This window comes from Jaculus jaculus, chromosome 9 (assembly GCF_020740685.1).
Source record: "Jaculus jaculus isolate mJacJac1 chromosome 9, mJacJac1.mat.Y.cur, whole genome shotgun sequence".
Lineage (NCBI taxonomy): Eukaryota > Metazoa > Chordata > Mammalia > Rodentia > Dipodidae > Jaculus > Jaculus jaculus.
In genome coordinates, this window is record NC_059110.1 from 19,212,387 (window position 1) to 19,234,665 (window position 22,279).

The following is a 22,279-nucleotide window of genomic DNA, read 5'->3' on the forward strand; positions in this document are numbered from 1 at the left end:
TATTGGCCTGGATTCTCTGCATTTAAAGGTCAGTTATAGGGGGGACATAACTGGAGATAAAAAGCAATGAATTATGTAAACTACCCCCTTTATACATATGCACATCTCAGAACCTGGAACTTGCAGACATGTTACTTTCTAAGACAAGAGATAGTTATGAAATAGAATTAAATACTTATATGGGTATGATTATACTGTTATCTTTGGGGCAGGGGATCAATGAGATCTCAAGTCTTTTAGAAATGGAAGAAGGATAAAGAACAAGCTGGGGGAAGAATGGATAGAACCAGAACTGCTGGTTTTGAAGACAAAGGAGACCACCAGCCAAGGAGTGGGTTTAGGATCTAGAAGCTAGACAGGGCAAGTGAGTAGATTCCCCTTGAGCCTCTGAACAAGAATGTAGCCCTGTTGGGACCATGTTATTACTTCATAAAGAGAATCCACAACCTGACTTGCAGCAACACCTCTGTGCATTCTCTCATATGGCTTCATTTCTATGGCACCTGGCTTCTCTCACTCATCCTATGTGTTCCTTTTGTGACCCTGTGGGCAGGATTCGTTAGCACCACAGTAGTAGGAACAATGGATTGTTCATTTCCTCTATCATCAGCAACTGTAATAGGGCCTGAAGAAAACAGGATATCTATACAATTATCGATCATCTATGTGTATGAAATAAAAGAGTGAGTTAGGATGCCACTAACTTCTAATAAGAATTATTTCAAATCTTTAAATGTTGCTACTGATTGAACATTTGCTCATTAATCTTGTTTTCATTTCATTTATAATTTCGTTTATGACATGGCATGATGTAGGAGGACATGTTGTATTCTGGGTTATAGAGCGTCATTCCACAAGGTGCCCACGCTTCCACTGCTTGACGAGATCACCTACACCGACCGCGGGATCCCGGGTCCTTCACCAGCATGTGGAAAGTCAGCCCTCTACACACTGTCCTCGGTTGTGGGGGTGAAATGCCCTTGACTTTTATTCACTGATGTTTGGGAGGTGCTTGAGAAAGTTGCTCACTAACAGATATTACTAGAATTGGTGACTATAAAGTCAATAACTCTTTCTGAATGTGCTCACTCAAATCTATAATAATTACAAGTGCATACAAAAACTAAATATTATTTTACTGATATCTTAACTTTCCAGCACTTATTAAGGTGCGATGTCAGCCTACATTTTGCATTTGTTTTATTTTACCAAAAGCTTGGCTTTCCTAAGGTTTTCCTCTATTCCTCTCGCTTTCCCCTGAGGCAATTCTGTTGAGAGGTGTTCATTCAATATAATATTGAATCTTCTTCCATCTGAAATCCTAATGAACTAGCCATCTAGGGAATCACACATATTGTTAAAAAAAGATTTCAAATATTTTGAAAGCCTCAAAAGGTTTCCATTTCTCAAGAATTATTCTTTTCTAGGCCTTAAATCACATAGGAAAACAAGCTGGCTTTTTCTGTATTTGGGGTTTTTCTTGCTGTTGTTCACCTTTATCAAGACAATGAAAGTCCTGGGAAACCATTCCTTTATCTAAGGCTGGAATATTTCTCCTCCCTGTTTATTTTATTTATGAGGGAGAGAGAGAGAAAGAAAGAAAGAAAGACAGGCAGAAAGAAAGAAGGAGGCAGATAGATAGCGAATTGACACACCAGGGCTGCCAGCCACTGCAAATGAACTCCAGTTGCATGTGCCACCATGTGCATCTGGCTTACATGTGGTCCTGAGGAATTGAACCTGGGTTCTTGGGCTTTGTAGGCAAGTGCATTAACCACTAACCCATGTCTCCAGTTCTTCCATTTTTAAAAACAATTTTTATTTATTTATTTTCAGAGAGAAAGAATGGGTCCACCAGGGCTTCTTGCCACTCACTGCAAAGGAACTCAAGATGCACCCATCATTTTGTGTATTTGTCTTTACATGGGTACTGGGGTACTGCAGATGCAAATCAGAGCTACCAGGCTTTACAAACAAGTGCCTTTAGCTGACAAGCCTCCTCCTCAGCCTCTCCTCTTCCCTAGATTTTCCCAAGACATTATCCTGTATAAGGCAAAAGATTCCTGTTTTCTTGCACCGATGAGCGCAGAAGACACTGATCTTCACTTCCCTTCTCATTTCCACATTTTTGAGCTTCTTTTTTTCAAATTTATTTTTATTATTTATTTATTTATTGGTTTCCTAGGTAAGGTCTTGCTCTAGCCCAGGCCAAATTCTTAGAGTGGCCTTGAACTCATGTAATCCTCCTACCTCTGCTTCCCAAGTTCTGGGATTGAAGGCATGAGCCACCATGCCCAGCTGAGCTTCTCATTCTTTATACAGATATTTCTAGGTATTAGATAACAAAAAACTCTCAGTTGACCACCTTGTTAAAAAAAGAAAGTCAGAATACACACATTGTTGAAGAGTATCATATCTATGTGCAAGTGGTAGCTTTCTACTAGTAATAGAGAAATCAAGGCATAGGCTAGTACCTTATAACATATATGTTTTATTATATTGGTGTAAATATTGGCATAAGCCTACAGATAAAAAGAAATTGATGTTGTATATATAAAAGTCATAATAGGGCGGGGGAGATAGCTTAGTGGTTAAAGTTCTTGCTTGCAAAACTGAAGGATCCAGGTTCAATTCCCCAGGACCCATGTAATCCAGCTGCACAAGGTAGCACATGCATCTGGAGTTCATTTGCAGGAGCTGAAGTCCCTGGCGTGCCCAGTCTCTCTCTCTCTCTCACAAATAAATAAATTAGGGCTGGAGAGATGGCTTAGCGGTTAAGCGCTTGCCTGTGAAGCCTAAAGACCCTGGTTCGAGGCTCGGTTCCCCAGGTCCCACGTTAGCCAGATGCAGAAGGGGGCGCACGCGTCTGGAGTTCGTTTGCAGAGGCTGGAAGCCCTGGCGCGCCCATTCTCTCTCTCTCCCTCTCTCTGTCTTTCTCTCTGTGTCTGTTGCTGTCAAATAAAAAAAAATTAATTAATTAATAAAATTCAAACGTCATGATAAAATTAGTTCCCATAGGAAGTTAAAGATCTTACTGTTTTAAGAATTAAGGCTCACTTGCGAAAGTGCTGGCCATGCAAGCATGAGGACCTGAGTTCAGACACCCAGAACCCGTGTGAACACCAAGCTCACTAGCACTCGCCTGTCCTCCTGGAGCTGTCGAGACAGGCAGATTCCTAGTGTTTACTAGCTCGTCTAGTTGAATTGGTAAGCTTTAGGCTTAGTGAGTGACTCTATTTCTCAAAAAAAAAAAAAAAAAAAAAAACATAAAAAAGAAACAAAGTGTGGAATGACCAAGGAAGACATCAGATTAACCTCTTGCCCCCACATGTGCACAGGAACATGTATACACATGCACCCATAAACATGCAAAAAAAAAATTTAAAGAAAAAAATAAAAGGGCTCTACTAATATTTACTTCCCTCTTTATTCTGTCAAGTGTAAGTAAATGTTCTTGCTCCCTTCGTTGAGCTGTTAGGCTTTTATCACTAATTGGCCTTCTCTCCTTGGAACACGTCAAATATGTTTCCGTTTAGATTGAATATTACTTTAAAAAGACTCTCCTACAAGTATCAAACCAGTCTAGCGGATGATTTGTGTTAGAAAGACAGCATAGACTAGAGTCCAGTGCGCCCCAGCTCACACACACTGAAGAGTCCCAAAACCATGTAGAGCTTCTGAAACTCTCCACAAGGCACGTGTGCTTTAGAAGGCAGCTGGCAGACGGTGCACACTGTTTTAACCAAGTTGAAACCTTTAAATATTCAAAGCTCTTTTCCTGGTCTCACTGATCTTAAGAACAAGATAATTTTTAAACATAAAAGTAATAAAAGACTTGGAGGTGATAATATTGGGAAACACATGTTGCCAAGATGTAGACAATTCAAACCTGCAATACTAAACCTGAGTTGTTCAGTTATTTATCATGTAGAATATATCCAAGTACTAGTAAATGAGTCAAGTCATTAAAATCACAAGTTTATCAAAAGATCTCATAGATAAAAACATTTGGTAGAAACTTTGTTTTCAAAAACTTATCTAAAAATTTAATGGAGAAAGTTTATGATATAAAAATCTGGATATTTTAAATAACCATGATGGTATATTTCGAAAGGAACCAGTGTTTAGGAAAAGAGAAAATTTCAGATAGCCAGTCAAAAGGTTCGTTTCCACAGGATAAACTTCAAAATATGATGGTGTTCTTGGGGGTGGGGGCAGCAGACATTAAGGAAGGAAATGCTTACTGAAACCCATTGGAAAAGGTCAGTGGACTAATTACAGAAATGACCTGTAGTGGTGAGGTGGGGGCTGAAATAATGCACAAGGAACTACTAGGAAACATATGAAAGCTTGAAAGTCTAAAAGCACAGCCTAGAAAAGAAGTCATAACTATACTGTGAATGTTAGGAGACCAGAAAGAGGCTGCCCTAAGGAACAAAAGGCGAGAGTTTCTCATGTGCTGACAGCTCCGAAATAAGATTGTTACAGCTTCTCCTACAGTGTGTGGCATAACAGGTAATATTCCGCTTTCCTATGATTCTATAAGGAAACAGACTGGCCAAAAGGGAAAGAATGAGGAGGATAACATCTCTCCACCACCACAATTAGGACATCAGTGATAGCATTTCCCACATGGCAAAAAGTTCGCCAAACTTCCAACATTAGTTTTGGGAGAGGTGGGGTATTACCAAACTGTAAAAGATTGTGGTGCATGCATATACACATTCATCAGAAAGGATTCTGCTCCCCTGTGAGAACAGGATATCAAAGGTCCTCTGCTGCTCCATTAACTACTTTGTGGCTAACCTGTGGCTCAGTCTTGGGTTTTCCAGGGAGCAGCCCTGCCTTTCCTCTTTATATATAAAAGTAATCCTCTTTATAGAGCTCAAAAAATATAGTCTGCTTGCCCACTGGGGAGGGGGAAGTCATTTCAATATTGTAGCTATGGTCAGGTCCTTTTCAGAAGTGTATACCAACTGCTCTTAGAAGACAGTGGGGAACAGTTCCTGGGAGGCTATCTCAACTCCACAGCAGAGAAGGAAGAGCACAACTTTACAATATCTGCACAGCATGAGCTCAAATCACAAAGTCAAAGAAGAAATTTACAGCTATGGAGAAGTCACTATCTTAAAGAAATCATACTCAAGCAAATAGAAGTCATGTGATGAACTTAAATGTCTTTAAACTAAACGAATTTAGAATATTCCCAAATATAGGTGAGATTGCAGGCATGGGAAGAAATCAACACGTCATCGCTGGTTTTAAGATGGCAGGGATGTAGATCAGCTTCTCAGAGAAGCAGGCACTCCTCACTGATCAAACAGTTAAACTGGAACCTCAGATCTACAGAGGAAAGAATAAGCTATTGTACCTGAATAGGCTCAAAAGTGGATTTTCCCACAACTTTCCAGGTAAGAGCCCAGCCCAGTTAACACCTTGCTATGACTCTCAACAACAATAAGAAGAGAACCTATCTGAGCCAACTAGGCCCAAGATCAAATTATAAAATAATAAATGTATGATGGTTTAAGCCCTTAAGTTTCTGGCAACTTGTTATTAACATTAGAAAATGAAAAAAAAAAACAAATTAAAAAGAAATCAACAAATGAACAGATGCTCAACTTTATCAATTATTAGAAAAAATACAAACTCAACCAAAGTGAGCAACCTATTAAAATGAAAAAAAAAAGTTAAAAAGACAAAATATGTCAGCTATTGACAGGGGGTTGGTCTTTCACACACCCTTGCTGGGAAAAGAAAACATGGTGTTATGTTTCTTTAAAAGTGCAACATACACTTTCTGTGTGGTACATTCATCCTATTCCTAGATACTTTACTTAAGAGAAATGAAAGTTTACATACATATAACACACATCTGTCTACACACCACTTGTAAATAAATGTGTGTATCTTCGTCATAACCGAAACCCAGAAATAATCTAAATGCCATCAGAAGATGAGCCAAAATACATACAAAGATATGATAGCATGTGCATAAAACTCTAGGAAACAAAACATAAAGTGGCAGCAGAAGACAGGTCAGAAAGAGATAGAAGGAAGGAACCACCAAGATAGAAGGAAACATTCCTGCACGGTACGTCGGTCCATTATTTTGATTGCTATCATGGTTTCCTGTGTATGCATCACCATCAGAACTGATCAAAACACACCATTTAGGGCTGGAGAGATGGCTTAGCGGTTAAGCGCTTGCCTGTGAAGCCTAAGGACCCCGGTTCGAGGCTCGGTTCCCCAGGTCCCACGTTAGCCAGATGCACAAGGGGGCGCACGCATCTGGAGTTCGTTGGCAGAGGCTGGAAGCCCTGGCGCGCCCATTCTCTCTCTCTCCCTCTATCTGTCTTTCTCTCTTTCTCCCTGTGTCTGTCGCTCTCAAATAAATAAATAAAAATTAAAAAAAAAAAAAAACACACCATTTAAACGGGAGGCCATGAGTAAGTGAGCAGAAAATGGAGCTGACACCCTGATAGGGAATGTTGACAAGCTTGGCCCAGAAATCCCAAACTGCTAGGGAGTGGAATGCAAAACCTGTCACCACAGAGCTAGCCACAGCCCCAGCCTTGGACCAGGACTGAATTCCATCAGCCAGCACTCTCCTTATTTGCATGACCCTGTTTGCGTGGCAGAGACTGACCAATTGGAAATTAGCTACAAAGCAGCTCACGTGACTCAGCCCCCAAACTGTACAGCAGCTAGTCGGGACTGTTCTTCCCATGGCACTAGCTGCATGGCAAAGAACCATATACACAAAGAAACTCACTCTAGCCAACACAGACAGTACTCCTCTCAAGTGGGGATCTCTGCTCACCACCCTACATTACAGGTTACGGGATATCCCATTTCCTCCTTAGCCTGTTGGCCTCTCCTATTGTATTCAATAAACTTTTGGGCAAATCATTCACTACTGGCAATCCTAGTAAGCGAAGTTGAAGAGAGAGGAGTTAGGGAAAGTAAAGGAAGGAAAAGAAAGGGAAAGGGACAGCTGAGGGAATTTAAAAACAAAGGAACTTCCAAATATCCCTTCATAAGAATAGAGATGGCTTAAAGGTTTAGGCACTTGCCTGCAAAGCCTAAGGACCCACGTTTGACTCCCAGAGCCCACATAAGCCAGATGCCCAAAGTGATGCAAGCTCAAGGTCGCAAATGCACACAAGGTGGCGCCACTGCCTGGAATTTGATTTCAGTGGCTGGAGGCCCTAGTGTGCAAATTCTGTCTCTCTTTCCCTCCCTCCTTCCTTCCCTCCCTCCCTCCCTCCCCCCCCCTTCTCACTTCCTTTCTCTCATAAAAAAAAATAAAAGAAACTGCCTGTTCCTGTACTTATGATGCAGGAACTTAAATCTATGTTCTATTAGGTATTTGATTACTAAGTCATGTCCAATATGATATGTTTCATCCTTGGGTTCTTTCTTTCACATATGCCTATTTTCAGTATGCTAAAGACCCTGACTAATTTGAAGCTGAGACATCAGAACTGTCTTTAGACATAATGCAATCAGTTCATTGTTTCATTACAATCTTTATATGATTCTATTACTAATGAAATGACTTCAGAAAACATAAAAGCACGATGGACCACATTTGATAATGATATATGGTAGGCGCATTTCCAGTAGACTTCCAGTTTGTTTATGCGTCTTACTCCCACTTTGGGATGTTTAGTGTGTGACCTGAGAGTCACTTTCAGTAGTTGAGCTTTTCTACTAAAAGAGCTTGTGCTTGCTTCAGCCAGGCCTGTCAAAGAAAGCAGGGCAGCTTGACAAATTGCTGCCCACAAACCCACCTTACCTTGTGAATTGTTATTCAATAAATTCTGATACTATGGAAAGACATAGATATGGCAGAAGACTTTAACTGGTACAATAGAGATTTCTGAGCAATGAAAATGCAAGTGAATCTGGTTTCTACAGACATGGACACATTCACATTTTAATTAGAGTTTTAATTAGAGTAGGTTGTGGAAGCTGTTCACTGAAGGGATATTACAGTTTCAATAAAATCATGGTTTGGGGCTGGAGAGAAGGCTTAGTGGTTAAGAGCTTGCTTGTGAAGCCTAAGGACTCGGGTTTGAGGCTCGATTCCCCAGGACCCATGTTAGCCAGATGCACAAGGGGTCACACGCATCTCGAATTCATTTGCAGTGGCCGGAGGCCCTTGTGCATCCATTCTCACTCTCTCCTTTTTTCTATATGTCTATCACTCTCAAATAAATAAATAAATAAATAAATAAATGCACAACAAAAATTTTTTAAAAATCATGGTCTGGATTTTGCCATTGGTTTCTTTAAGCATGGGAAGGCATGATGTTATTCTTAGTGGGAGGCATTTTTTTTATGCAAAGTGCACTGAATCAGCATGCCTTCTTAAATAATGTCAGCTAATACCCTCAAGTAATCCGAATATTAGTTGAATTACCCAGTGGACTTAATTTGGGTTGGGCACATTCTGTGTTATACTCCAGAAATTCAAATATGTACAGAAACAAATTGCAAATTTAAAAATGTTTTCTCAATCAAAAGAAGCAAAAGGGCTGGAGAGATGCCATAGTGGTTAAGGCACTTGCCTACAAAGCCCAAAGGACCCAGGTTTGAGTCTCCAGTACCTGTGTGAAACCAGACAGACGAAGTGGCACATGTGTCTGGACGTCAGTTGCAGTGGCTAGAATGCACCCATTCTTTCTTTCTGTCTCTCTCATAAATAAATAATTTTAAAAAGGAGCTAAAATCAGGTTGCCATGTTGACCTTCCCTTCCCTTGTTATTAGTAAAATTATTTAAATAGAAATCGATTTTAAAAGTTCAATATTTGGTCTGGCTGTAGCCCAGGCTGACCTGGAGCTCACTTTGTACTCTCAGGCTGGCCTCCAACTTACAGCAGTCCTTCTACCTCTGCCTCTTGAGTGCAGGGATTAAAAGCGTGGGTCACCCCACCTGCCCTCCTCTACCTTTTTCAATACATTGTCCTTGAGTGAATGGAAAGATTAAGAAAATTCAGTGATTTGGACTGGACAGATTGCTAAGTAGTTAAGGCCCTTGATTACAAAATCTAATGCCCAGAGTTTGATTTCCCCAGTACCCACGTACAGCCAGATGCACAAAGTGATGCATGCACCTGTTTGCAGTGGCTGGAGGTCCTGGCACACCAATTCTCTTTCTTTGTCTCTCTTCTCTCTCTGCTTCCAAATGAATTAATTAATTAAATACATAAATAAGAAAATTCAGTTATTATTCTAAAATTAAGATAAGTATGCATAATAACAAAATGCTAGGTGACTAACAAAATTAAAGGCAAAGTGCCTTACTAGGACAGAAAGAAGGAGAACTTGATTCCAATTGGGGCAAGTCTCGTTGGCCTCATAGAAAAGACCTTTAGATTTAGATGGAATTGGCCATGGGTGAATGAAAGCCGCTATAAACACAGAAGTGAAGATGAAAAGACGTTTGGAGGTAGAAAAGTGGGAGGATGAGAGACAGTGTAAGAGTGTTTGGTTAAGGTCAGGACAGAAGGCCCCTTGTACCTTTCTTTCTCTTTGTTCTTTCTTCCTTACTCTTTCCTTTCCTTTCCTTTCCTTTCCTTTCCTTTCCTTTCCTTTCCTTTCCTTTCCTTTCCTTTCCTTTCCTTTCCTTTCCTTTCCTTTCCTTTCCTTTTCTTTTTTCTTTGAGTCAGTGTCTCATTCCAACTCAGGCTGACCTGGAACCCAGCTGTATCCCAGGCTGGTCTTGAGATCACAGCAGTCCTCCTACCTCAGCCTCCCGAGTGCTGGGCCTATAGTTCTGAGTCACCATGTTCAAGGCCTTCCTCCCTACATCTTTCCTTCTCTCTCCCTTCTACCTCTTCCTACCTCTCCTCTTACTTCATCTTCCCCTACCCCTAATGTCCCTTTACCACACTTTCTTAGTTTTTTAAACCGGAACATCTTACTAGAAATTTGGTATGGAGGAAAGATTACAATCAGTGCGCCACGCAAACTAAACTGGATAAGGAACTGCTTGACTTCAAAGACAGAGAATTAGCAAATCCTCTTGGTGGATCTGATTGGGGTTTAAAAGGGCCTCCATTAGAGTCGGGACCGGGAAGAAAATGAATGATTCCAGGGTGGAGAATCAACACAAGGAGGCGATTAACTGAACAAAGAACAGTGACTGTCCATGATGACTGATCTTGGTGTCACGATGATGGAGAAGAGGTGTGTGCCTATACACATGTGCCAGTGGCGGCTAGATGTTGACATCCAGTGTCTTCCAAAATCACTTCCTGTCCACTTTGTCTTAGAGACAGGGTTTCTCCTTGGACCTCAGTTGCATATTTGTTTGTCTGTTTGTTTTTAAATCACTTTGGAAGGAGCCACTGTTAGCTGCTTATCTGGAATTATTACCAACAGCACTTAGTCAGTGCATAAATATGATCACGTGTTCAGGTAATAACAAAGAATGGATTCTAAGAGTTTCTCTATTTAAATCTTTTGAGAGCTGAAGAGAAGGTTTAGCAGTTAAGCACTTGCCTGTGAAGCCTAAGGACCCTGGTTTGAGGCTCAATTCCCCAGGACTCACATCAGCTAGATGCACGAGGGGGCGCATGCATCTGGAGTTCGTTTGCAGTGGCTGGAGGCCCTGGTGTACCCATTCTCTATCTATCATCTATCTATCTATCTATCTATCTATCTATCTATCTATCTATCTATCTATCTATCTGCCTCTTTCTCTCTCTGCCATTCTCAAATAAACAAAAATAAACAAAAATTTTTAATCTTTTCAATTTAACTATTTCTCCCCATCAAATCATCCTACTGAGCAACTTAGATCTGCTTTTCTTTGCAAACTAAACAAACTAAAAATTGGGTGGTTCCAAATACAACAGCAAGAGCAACACAAATCACAACTATGTTGCTATCAGAGATGGTTCTTAAGTCACATCAAATATGAATGAATTTTTACTTAAGTGCTCAGGTGAGGATCAGTTCAGAGAGAGAACTAAAAGCAGACTGTGAAGATCAAATGGCACTCCCAGATTCATTAGGCAGGCCGGTTGGTTGGGGATTTTATATTTTAAAGTATACCGTGAACATAATGCCCTAGTCTGTGCCAAATGTTGCCCAGTGACTGGGATGCCTGTAAGCTGTGGTGAGGCCTCTTCCCCCTGGCTTTCACACTTTCTGATTTAGAGGATTTTATGGGCACTGGCTTCCAGTTCAATGCAGTTAAATCACACTTAACTGCACACTGTCCCTGCACTAAGGAGAATGCAAACGAAACAAGGTGTTGCATCGAGACCTGTCACTCTTTTTCCCTTCTCTTTTCAGGCACGGTATCATCATTGCATGGACATCATGGTAATGTATCCTGTAACTGAAGCAGGGAAACCGAAACCCAGGCTCCTGCCGTTTTGTTCACAATCAGTTCTGAGATCAGCTCAGCATATTCACCCCCCTGTTAATGTGTGCCTTGTTATCATCGACAGTGACAAGAAGGCTGGAGAGATAATGGTTCAGCGGGTAAACGGCTTACCATGTACACATGAGGATCTGAGTTTGGAAACCCAGCGCTCATATAAATTGCCAACCATGGTGGTGCATGCCTGTAATACCAGCGCTGGGCAGGTGAAGGCAGGGAATTCCTGAAGCTCACTGGCTAGCTAGCCTGGCTGAACTGATGAGCTCTTGGTTTAGCAAGAGACCCAGTCTCATAAGATAAAGTGCAGAGTGAATGTGGAAGATAAGTGATGTCAAACTCTGACCTGCAAGAGTATACACACAACCACACACATGCTCCAGGAGCTCAGGTCATTGCCCATTTCCTTCTACCCTGGTTTGCAATCCAGCATAAATTCCATGCAAGTGTTGAGTTATAAGCTGTAAGTCAACATGTAGATATGGAAAATCATGTGTTCCCCACACGACTTGCAATTTAAATTCTTAATCTACCCCTCTCGTTCAGCTGAACAGTCACATAGAGGCTCTATGGGCTAGTACAAACATTAAGCTGCACTGACTCTCTGCAAAGTCTGAGTTCTGGTGTTCCTAAAATTCCCTTCCTGTACACTAACTGTCTCTCTAAGGAGTGACTGTTAGAGGGAGATGAAGAAAGACCCACTGAAGTTAGAGGCAACTTCCTCTTCCAACACACACAGTCACATTCTAGAAGTCTCATGATTTCTTTAGCTTAACCTCATGCTGACACATGACTTCTTTGATTCCAACAAGTCCCCAGGGAATTACTATATATTTCTGAATGATTTTTGTTATGAATCTTAACCTCCACCAAACCTACATTATAAATCCTTTTGTCAGAGGTTACCATATTTCACAATTCCTTTCTAGTGACGTGGATATGAGACATTCTCATTAAACAGTTACAGAATGTATATAAAGAATTAGGGTTTTCCCTGGGAAAGTTCCATCAGTACAGACGCCCTTTTAATTTTGTTAACTTCCCTAGGTGAGTGAGGAAATCCCCAAATCCAGTGTGACCCTTTCTTTGTTTCCTCTTCAGTTCCTCCTCTGGTGTGGAGTGTGAGGTCTAAAAATGGAACTCAGTGAGATGTAACATTGTGATACTCACCGAGAGCCACAAAGGACGCATCCCTCCTATGTCTTGATCTCTTTTAGGGGTCAGGGTTGTGTGTGGGGGGGGGGGAGTCAGGAGTGGCTTTTTTCTCATATCTGCAGGCAGCTACTGCTGCACAGTTGTGTGGAGTCAGCTCTCCCTTGGATCTCAGATAACCAGAAACTCATTCAATTTAATACTCCGTAAAATATTTATTCCTCTATTTTAGGATGCTTTCATGATACATCCCAAATTCAGTTTCTTTTAATAGTACTGTTTTCAGATTTCTTATGGACAGATATATTGGCCTTTCTTGAAAACTCTATAAAGTTTTTATGCAAATTATGGTCATAAGGATAGGTTACTTTGGAGACTAACAGTGTATTTCTCAGTTTCAAAGGGTGATAACATTTTTCACCATTATAAATATAGAAGGATGCATAGTGCTTGTCACTTGAATAAATCACCTGGTTGTTTTGATCATGGGTTGAATCTGTTATTGGAAGTAGAATAACATTTTGTGATCATAAATGCTAAACTGTATCCTTATCTCAAATTGCCTGTTAAACTTCCAAGTATTTTATTTTGTAAAGGTAGTCATTAATGATTCAAATGATACTTAAACCACATGCCTGCATTCTTTTGCTTCTGTTGAGTTAAATATGAACCCCCAGAAGACTGAATAGTTCCACAATGATAAAGTTTTTGTTTCGGTGCTATGAGAAATCATTCTAGAAGAGTCTCACTGGTGAAAGAACCTTTGCAGTATCTACTAGTTATCAGATCAAATTTCCAATCAATTCATTTAATTGATTACTAGATAGTATCACAGAATGGATCCCCCACATCAATTATATGTTGAAATAATAATAGCCAATTGGATAGTATTAGGATGTAGTGGCCTTGGAAGGTAATAAGGTCATGCAGGTAAGCCTTCATAATTATACTAGTGTGCTTATAAGAGGAACAGAATTAATTTCTCTTTCTCCTTACCACATGAAAATGTAGAATAGGCTATCTGTGAACCAAGAAGGCTCTGGCCCATGGATCAACCATGTTAGCATTCTGACCTTGATTTACTACTCTCTGAAGCTCTAAGAAATCTATGTGGTCATTGAAGTTCCCAGTTCATGGTACATGATTACAGCAGCTTGAACTAACACAGGTCCTGAAAATGGGACTCATAATTTGTACCAGTCATATTAACACTTTTTATGTTAAAAAGTAACAGGAAAATTGATCAAAATATTTTGCTGTAACCAAACCTCCATGTTTATAATGGAGTTAGTAGAGTTAAAAAAAAAATCAGAGAATTATGGAAGTTTAGAGGTAGGGAGAAAAATAAACATGAGTGAAGGAGTGAAAATAATTTTTCTGGGCTGGAGTGATGACTCAGTGGCTAAGAGCAGTTTCTGTGCAAGTCTGAGGGCTTGAGTGGGCCTGAAATAACTGAGTTCAATTCCCCAGAACCCATGTAAACAGCTGGGCATGGCCAAACATGTCCATAATCCTAGTTCTGCAAGCAACAGAGACGGAGAACCACAGCCTAGCAAAAAGCACAAGCTCCAGAAATCAGGGAAAGAGACTTTATCTCAGGGAAGCAAGTAGATGAGCAATGAACACACACACAGAGACATACACACACACACACACACCCCTACTACACTTAACCTCCTGTCTTTTTTTTTTTTTTTCACTCAGACGGCCTTCATTAAAAGAAAGAAAAGATAGAGAAAAAACCAACATCAGAACACAAAATGATTTGCCCAGTGTCACAAATGACTTGATGCCAGTGTGAAACCCGGAAAGAATTCATGCTGGCTAGTACTAAAAGAAAGAGATAAAAGAGAAATGTCAACTCTCTTATAAACATTGACAGCTCAACTTCCTTGAATGATTTTTCTTGCTGACTCAGGTCATATTTGCATAAGAATTTTAATAAGTAGTGACTGCTGAGTCATCTGAAACACTTCAGTTTTAGATGGTGGCACATAGAGAATGGAAGGAGCATTAGACTTAACAGACTGAGAAGAACTGAACACTAAAGTAGGTGACTATACTGAGGCTTCATGTCATAATCACATGGGAAGAGCTTATCAAGTTCTAGTCTCCTTAGTAAGTGAAAGCCAGACATGGCCCATTCCACTAGTCAGATGTATAATTTTAGGTCAAAAGAGAGACGCTACAGATAACAGCTCTTAGAATAACATGATTCTATGGGATGGCCATTTCCACAGCTCTCAACACTTCTTATTTCCCTACCCAGGGTCACATTGGAGTTATGTATCAGGCAACTTCTGGTTCTTGAGACAAAACACCTGACAAAAATCACGTTAAGGATGAGAGGAAGGGTATTCCCACCTACAAATCTGGAGGATAAGTCTAACATGGCGGGGAACTTCTTGCAGGAGGAGAAAGACCGTATCACCTCAGCAGGGAGGAAGTAAAGTGATGAATGCTGCCTGCTCAGCTAGCTCTCTCCTTTTTATACAGTCCAGGAAGTCAACCCAAAAGATGGGTACTACCACCCCAACTAACCTAATCTAGAAAACCCCTCCCAGACATGATCAAAGATTTGTTTCCATAGTGATTCTAAATCCTGTCACATTGACTACCAGAGATTAACCATGACAAATTGGTTGCTTTTGTTGGGCATGTAGCCACCGAGTGTGATGAAAATGAAAAAAAAGAAAAAGAAAAAGAAAAACTAACTTTCTCCCATTGTATTTCAAAGACAATCATACCAGAGCCTTACTAGACTTTGATCCCTATATCTGTGACTGAGTAACACTCTGTTTATTCTATGTCCATGACTCAGGCTGGCATGTACAATTACTTTTCCAGTAAAACTTAAGAAGAAAGACATGATTTATAATGAACCTCACAACCTCTCATTTAATGGTACGGAAAAATACAATGATTTGGTGTTTAATGTTTAATCGTTTGTAGCAAATTCTGACTTTAAAAGTAAGCATTTGGCCTTTTTCTTCTCTTAATAAATCAAGCATACATTTTTATTGGCACAATTCAGCTCAGGCATTTTGTGCAAGCAAGAAGCATGTCAGAAATATGGCATCTTCCTGAAAGAAATGGAAGGTCCTGTCAGGGAAAGAGGCAGTATTTTACCTATAGAATCCCATTTTTTATTTTTAATATTTTTATTTATTTATTTGAGAGAGATAAAGAGGCATACAGAGAGGATGGGACTCGAGGGCTTCTAGCCATTGTAAACAAACTCCAGACATATGTCACCTTGTATATCTGGTTTGTATGGGTACAGGGAAATCGCACCTGTGTCCTTAGGCTTCACAGGCAAGCACCTTAACCACTAAGCCTAGAGGCCCTGGCACGACCATTCTTTCCTCCCCCATCTCTCCTTCTTTCATCAATCAATAAATAAGTAAAATAGCAAAGGGAAACTCCCTGCCTTCATGAAAGTTACTTGAAGAAGAATCTAGAAGTACTTAGTATTATGAAGACATATTTTAAAAAGGCATATTTTTTTAAAAAGTGAAATATATAGTATGTTAAATGTACTAAAAAGTAGATGAATAAAAAGTAGTAATGATAGACATGAAGGCTTGGCTTTAGGTTTTGGCTGTGAAAGGAAAATGAGGATACAATTTTAAATCAGGAGGCCAAAAGATATGACAGAGAAAAATGACATTTAAACAAACATGGAGGGGCTAAAGAGAAGACTTAGGAGTTAAGGTGCTTGTCTATGAAGTCTAAGGACTCAAGTTCGATTCCCAGTACCCATACAAGACAGATGTACAAGGTGGCATATGTCTGGAGTTTGTTCACAGTGGCAAGAAGCCCTGGAGCACCCATTCTTTCTATCTCCAGGTCCCACATAAGCCAGATGCACAAGGTGGCTGTGGTAGAGGCCCTGGTGCACCCATTTTCTCTCTCTTTCTCTCATAAGTAAATAAATAAATGAAATGAAAATGTAAATAACATGGAGGACATGAGGGAGAAATCACATGGCTATTTTGGAGGAAACAACTTTCTAGCTAAGGAAGCTTCAAGTATAAGAGCCCTGAGATCAGAATGACCCTGGCATGTTCTCAAAAGTAGAGCAGTCTATTCTGTGCAAAGCTAAAAGAGCAAAGGACAGTTAAGTCAGAGAACTGAGGGGGTCTGATCCTCTAGGGCCCTGTCAGTGGTCTTGCGAATGGAAGCCATTAGACAATATTGTGATGGGTCTACTCTCACTGGTATACAAAGGTAGAGCCGTCCTGTTAAGATCACTCACATGTGAAATATAATATTTTAAATTTAAGCAAATAAAACGAATGGATTATCTTCCAGGTAGTTGGAAGCTTGTTTAGGAGAGAGGACAGAACCAGGGGCCTGGAGGATCACAGACATGGGACCAAGTTGAGCACCTGAGCTTATGTGGAGAAAGAGTTGAAATACTAAGGATCTTGAACAGAAGTCCAACAATGAATTCTTTTGGCAGGAAAGGAGATGGACAAGGAAGTATGGGAACATTAGAATCAGTTAAATATACCACATAGCCCACTGTCTTACAGGCATTGTATGAAGGGCATTATGCTCTCTTTGAAGTGGGGTTTGGCCCCTCAAAGCTGGATTGGTTTGAAAATTTGATAAGTTTAACCAATGGATCGAATTCTATGGTGTTGACAACTGCTAATACCAGGAAGAAAAATGGATTCAAGAAACAATAGCGTTAATAGGGAGGTGAAGACACAATACCTCTCCAATACCAGTCCATAACAGAGAAATATCATAGAGAATCCATGAGCTGGACTATTAGGAGTATGACCTATCACCCATACTCAAAATCACTTGAGGGGGCTGGAGAGATGGCTTAGTAGTTAAGCGCTTGCCTGTGAAGCCTAGGTTTGAGGCTCGATTCCCCAGGACCCATGAAAACCAAATGCACAAAGTGGTGCATGCATCTGGAGTTCATTTGCAGTGGCTGGAGACCCTTGCACACCCATTCTCTCTCTCTCTCATTCTCTCTCTCTCTCTCTCTCTCTGTCACTCTCAAATAAATAAATCAAAAAGATATTTTTTAAAAAATCACTTGATGTATGATTTCATCTGATTCAAGGTGTTACTTTCTGGACTGCACAGAACCACACAGAGACTCACTTATCTCTGTGTGTCTTTCCTTACTAGTGGCAGGTAAATATGACATGGGCCTTTACAAAGTAGTCTCTTTTTTATTGTTTTTTGTTTTGTTTTGTTTTGTTTTCCTGAGGTAGGGTATTGCTGCAATCCCCCTACCTCTGCTTCCAGAGTGCTGGAATTAAAGGTAGGTGCCACCACACCACTTGACAAGGGAGTCTTTTTGATATAGATTAGGAGCAAGAAAGCATGTATGTGTGTGTGTGTGTATGTGTATTTTTTTTTTTTTCTGGAACTAGTTAGCTGGGGACTGGCCCAGGGAAACATGGATGCCACCTTGGCTGCCTTGGCTGCTCTGGCAAAACTAGAACCAGCTTCTTTTTAAAAAGTAAATTATTTTATGTTTTTTAAAATTTATTTATTAGAGAGGGACAGACAGTGAAAGAGGCAGAGAGAGAGAGAGAGAGAGAATGGTCACACCAGGGCCTCCAGCCACTGTAAATGAACTACATACAGATGCATGTGTCACTTTGTGCATCTGGCTTTAGTGGGTCCTAGGAAATCGAGCCTTGTACTGGGGTCCTTGGGCTTCATAAGCAACTGCTTAACCGCTAAGCCATCTCTTCAGCCCCTTCAGTCTCATCGAAGATGGTTACAAGCATCAACTTCAGCGTAAGCTTTTTGCTTCTTCCTCAACTTGTGCTGGGTTTGGGCGCACCTTTCCTGTATGAGTGTTAGAGCCCACCAGCCAGTGAGGTCCCTCCCTCACACACATGAGCCTAATGAGGAGGCTCATTCTAAGCGGGTGTCTGATTCACTTAGATTCATAGAAATCAATGAAAGAAGTGTGAGAGCCTTTCTTCCTTATGAGGGGCTCGTCTTCATCTCCCTTCCCCCTTCCCACATGCAAGGAAGGTAATTTCTTTTAGCTTTAGCATGTGTGTGAGTCTCTTTCCCAGAGACTTTTTGTTTTTAAACTTTCATGTGAGGGAAATTTTCTTGGTCTCCTCCAGGAAGGGGGCTTTGCTTTCCCTGTTAAGCCTCTATCTCCCTAAATAAAAATCATAATGTACCCTCCTCTCATTTTGACCTAAGCCTCTGAAAAGGAAGCTAACACGTCGGAAGTGGGGGCGGGGAGGGGTAAACTATGCAGACAGGGGAGGAGGGAGGGAGGGACAGGAAGGGGTGGGACATTTCCAGAGGTGGCCGCCAGGCAGAAGAGCGGGGGAAACCAGACGCTCCCAGAAAAGAAGGGGTCTGAGACCGCGTGGGAGGGGGATCGGAGGAAGTGGGGCATCTTGAGAGGCCAGCTGAAAATTCCTGGCCTGCAACAGTTTGCTACCTGGACAGAAAGGTGGTCCCCCAACCCCACGGGCTTGAGACTCCTCCCCCCCACCACCACCTGGGGCAGGCCCGCGCCGGAAGAGATCCCTTACTCTTTAGATTTATCGGATCCGTGCGCGGAGTTGATCCGTTGCACTTCTTTCTTCTTGGCTTGCTTGGAAGCCATGGCCGGAGCCGCCCGTGCCGAGCGGGATGGGTGCAGGGCAGCGGCGGCCGCGCTCCCTGCGAGTCTGCGTTGCCGGGCAACCGCGCGCGTCCCGAGCGAGCGCCCGAAGGCTCGCAGCATCCCGGCCAGCAACGAGCGGGCGTTCCCACGCATCCGACGCGCAAATGGAAGCCTAGGCGCGCGGAAATAAAGGGGCTGGTTTCTGGGGTGGAATCAGGGGCCTGGGGCCCCGGAATTGGCAATGGGATAATGGGCAGAGGAGCTTGAAGTTCACTGGTGGGATCTATGGGGGTTGGTGCCACTGAACCTTAGGCATAAATGGACTTGGTTGCGTCGCTAGGTATTCCCCCCGAGGGTGGATATAACAAATTCCTTTAGTAAATACTGGGGGTGGGGGGAGGTGTTGTAGGCGCACTGAGTTTACCAATGGCTTGGAAACTGTGGCTCCAGAAATGAACCCAGCATGTGTATAGGAGGGTTTCCTACAGGGTCGGCAAAGTCATGACACCCTTAAGTCCTTTTGAAGTCAAGAGATGACGCTGTGATAAGCAACCAGAATGTCCCGTCTTGTTCACGTTCAAGAAGGTATCAAGTTGTGAACTGAAGGGATCTCTTAGAACAGCCAACCAGCGCAGATCAAAGAAAGTAAAGTTGGGGCTGGAGAGGTGGCTTAGCAGTTAAGCGCTTGCCTGTGAAGCCTAAGGATCCCGCTTCGAGGCTCAATTTCCCCCAGGACCCACATAAGCCAGATGCACAAGGGAGCGCATGCACCTGGAATTCCTTTGCAGTGGCTGGAGGCCCTGATGTGCCCATTCTCTCTTTCTCCCTCCCGCCCCCCTCTGTCTGCCACTCTCAAATAAAAATAACAAAAAATAAACAAAAAAATAAAGAAAGTAAAGTTAAGAGCTATTAAAATTCCAGATTAATGCTTAGGTGGTCCCGGCTGGCATTTGTTATCTATCTTGCCTTAGTCTAGTTTTCTCCCTTTGCGCCTTATGAGTAGGCGATGATAATGCCTGGCTATGTTTTCTGCGGAGGATTCAGTGCTTGAGACATGGTCTCCACACCATTAAGGCACAGTAAATGGAAATGGCAGCTTAAACACCTTCAAGGAGCAAGCAGTTAGCATGAGTGAACGTAGCCAATCAGCTAAACAGAGTCGCCCATCCCATGCCCAAGGAAGAAATGCTTATATTGAACACTTTCACACATTCAAACTAAATATTGAGTTGGAAATACAGCTCAGCGCTTAAGGTGCTTGCTTGCAAAATCTGATGGCCTGAGTTCTATTCCCCAGTACTCACATAAAGCCAGATACACAAAGCAGCACATGCATTTGGAGTTCACTTTTAGTGGCAAGAAGCCCTGGCATGCCCATCCCCTCTCCTGTTTCTTCTTTCAAATAAATAAATAAATATATGTATTTTTTTTTTAATTATTATCTTGGCCTTGCATAACCTCATCAGATTTTTTGAGGTTTAGGACACCTAGGTGGTCTCTTTGATAAGCTTGGAAATACTAAATATCTTTAAATAAAGTAGTCTGCTGTGTTCTTGGGAGTGGGAATATGCCCAGTTGACCTCTGCAGGTGAGAATCAGGTGCCTACAAAACAAATCTTTGGACTTGTCTGACAGATGAATGCCCAACCCTCTCCACAGAGCGTAGCTGAAGCTTTGTCAGGCTCTCTCAAGCTTATCATTTGTGAGAGCTACATAGAGAACAACTGAGCAACAGCCTCATCCTGTTTTATATGTAAAATCAACAGATTCAAAGTCATCAATGTTATGACTACAGAAGTGCCCTGTAAATACCTCCTATGTGCTGGATCTGGAGGCAAGAATGGATCCATTTGGAGGGTCCTGCTTTTGTTTTTTTCCTGAGTAGAATATCCAGCAAACTCTCCTCAATGAAAGTAGAGAACTGAATGGTAAGAAACTTTTAACACCAAATCTTTCTTTTTCAATATTTTATTTTTATTTATTTATTTGACAGAGAAAGAGGGAGAGAATGGGCACTCCAGGGCCTCCAGCCACTGCAAACGAATTCCAGACGCATATGCCCCCTTGTGTATCTGGCTAACATGGGTCCTGGGGAATCGAACCTGGGTCCTTTGGTTTTGCAGACAAACACCTTAACCGCTAAGCCATCCCTCCAGCCCTAACACCAAATCTTAACAAAGCAACAAAATATATAGCCCTAAGTACATACAAGGTCTTATGTAAAAATACCACAGCAGTCAATCCATGGAAAGGTGAATTTCATCTTGAGCAAAGGCTATTTTTGAAACTGTTGTTAATGGTTGAAAGACACCAAGCCCACAGGAAAAGAAAATCCCTGTCAGATAAGCTGACCATATGACAACCACATTTTATAGAAAAAGAACTTCAGGACAAGAAATCAACAAAATGTCTTGCCAAAAACTACAAGGATAGTTACTGATGTGGTTTCAACTACTGTTACTAAAGTCAGGAGTTCTAGTTTAAACCAAACACATCACCCTTTCACTCAGAACTGAATATCTACTAAGCTGGGACAAAAAAAAAAAAAACAAAAAAAACAGTGAAATAAGAGAATCAAAACATAATTTTGACAATTATACAGTGTTCTTTTGCCTGTACAATGCTAAGAATTGCCTCATGCACACGTGGAATTTCTCTTCTTTCCAGAGGTAAAACACTGATCAGGCTGTGGTGCTAAGAAGCTCATATGTTTCTCTGTCAACCTGTTCATTCATACATTAAAGTTACCATTAAAACTTAAAAAGAGAAAATTTCATAATTAAGCCTGTTATTTTATGTTACAAACCTTATAAAATGATATGTATGTGTGCCACAGTACAAAAGGACCCTTGGTCCTTCGGTTTCCTCTAAAAACAAATAAAACTTACAACCAGGATCAATGTTATCTTTGAATAATAATGACAGCTGTGATTTCCTGAGTACCTAAGTACATGCCAGGTTTGGGAAGGGATGCCATCTCGTTTTGAGACAGATTGAATTTCCATAGTGGGTCTTGTGAGTTGGATAATAATGGATGAGTTCTCTAGCTTTCATCTTCTTTATGTGTTTAGAAGGAAGAATAACACCTGAAATGTGCTTGGTGCATCACATTCATTCA

The 22,279-nt window shown here is 41.3% G+C and overlaps 1 protein-coding gene across 1 annotated transcript in view; it reads right to left on the reverse strand.

Annotated features, from left to right (window-relative positions):
* The window catches only part of Adgb (androglobin), a 138,704-nt gene extending 119,514 nt beyond the window's left edge, over positions 1 to 19,190 (reverse strand). The window contains exon 1 of the mRNA XM_045159721.1: positions 19,088 to 19,190. Coding sequence (XP_045015656.1) covers positions 19,088 to 19,161 — 74 coding nt within the window. The 5' untranslated portion in view covers positions 19,162 to 19,190. The remainder of the gene's footprint in view (positions 1 to 19,087) is intronic.
* Positions 19,191 to 22,279: the final 3,089 nt, after the last annotated feature.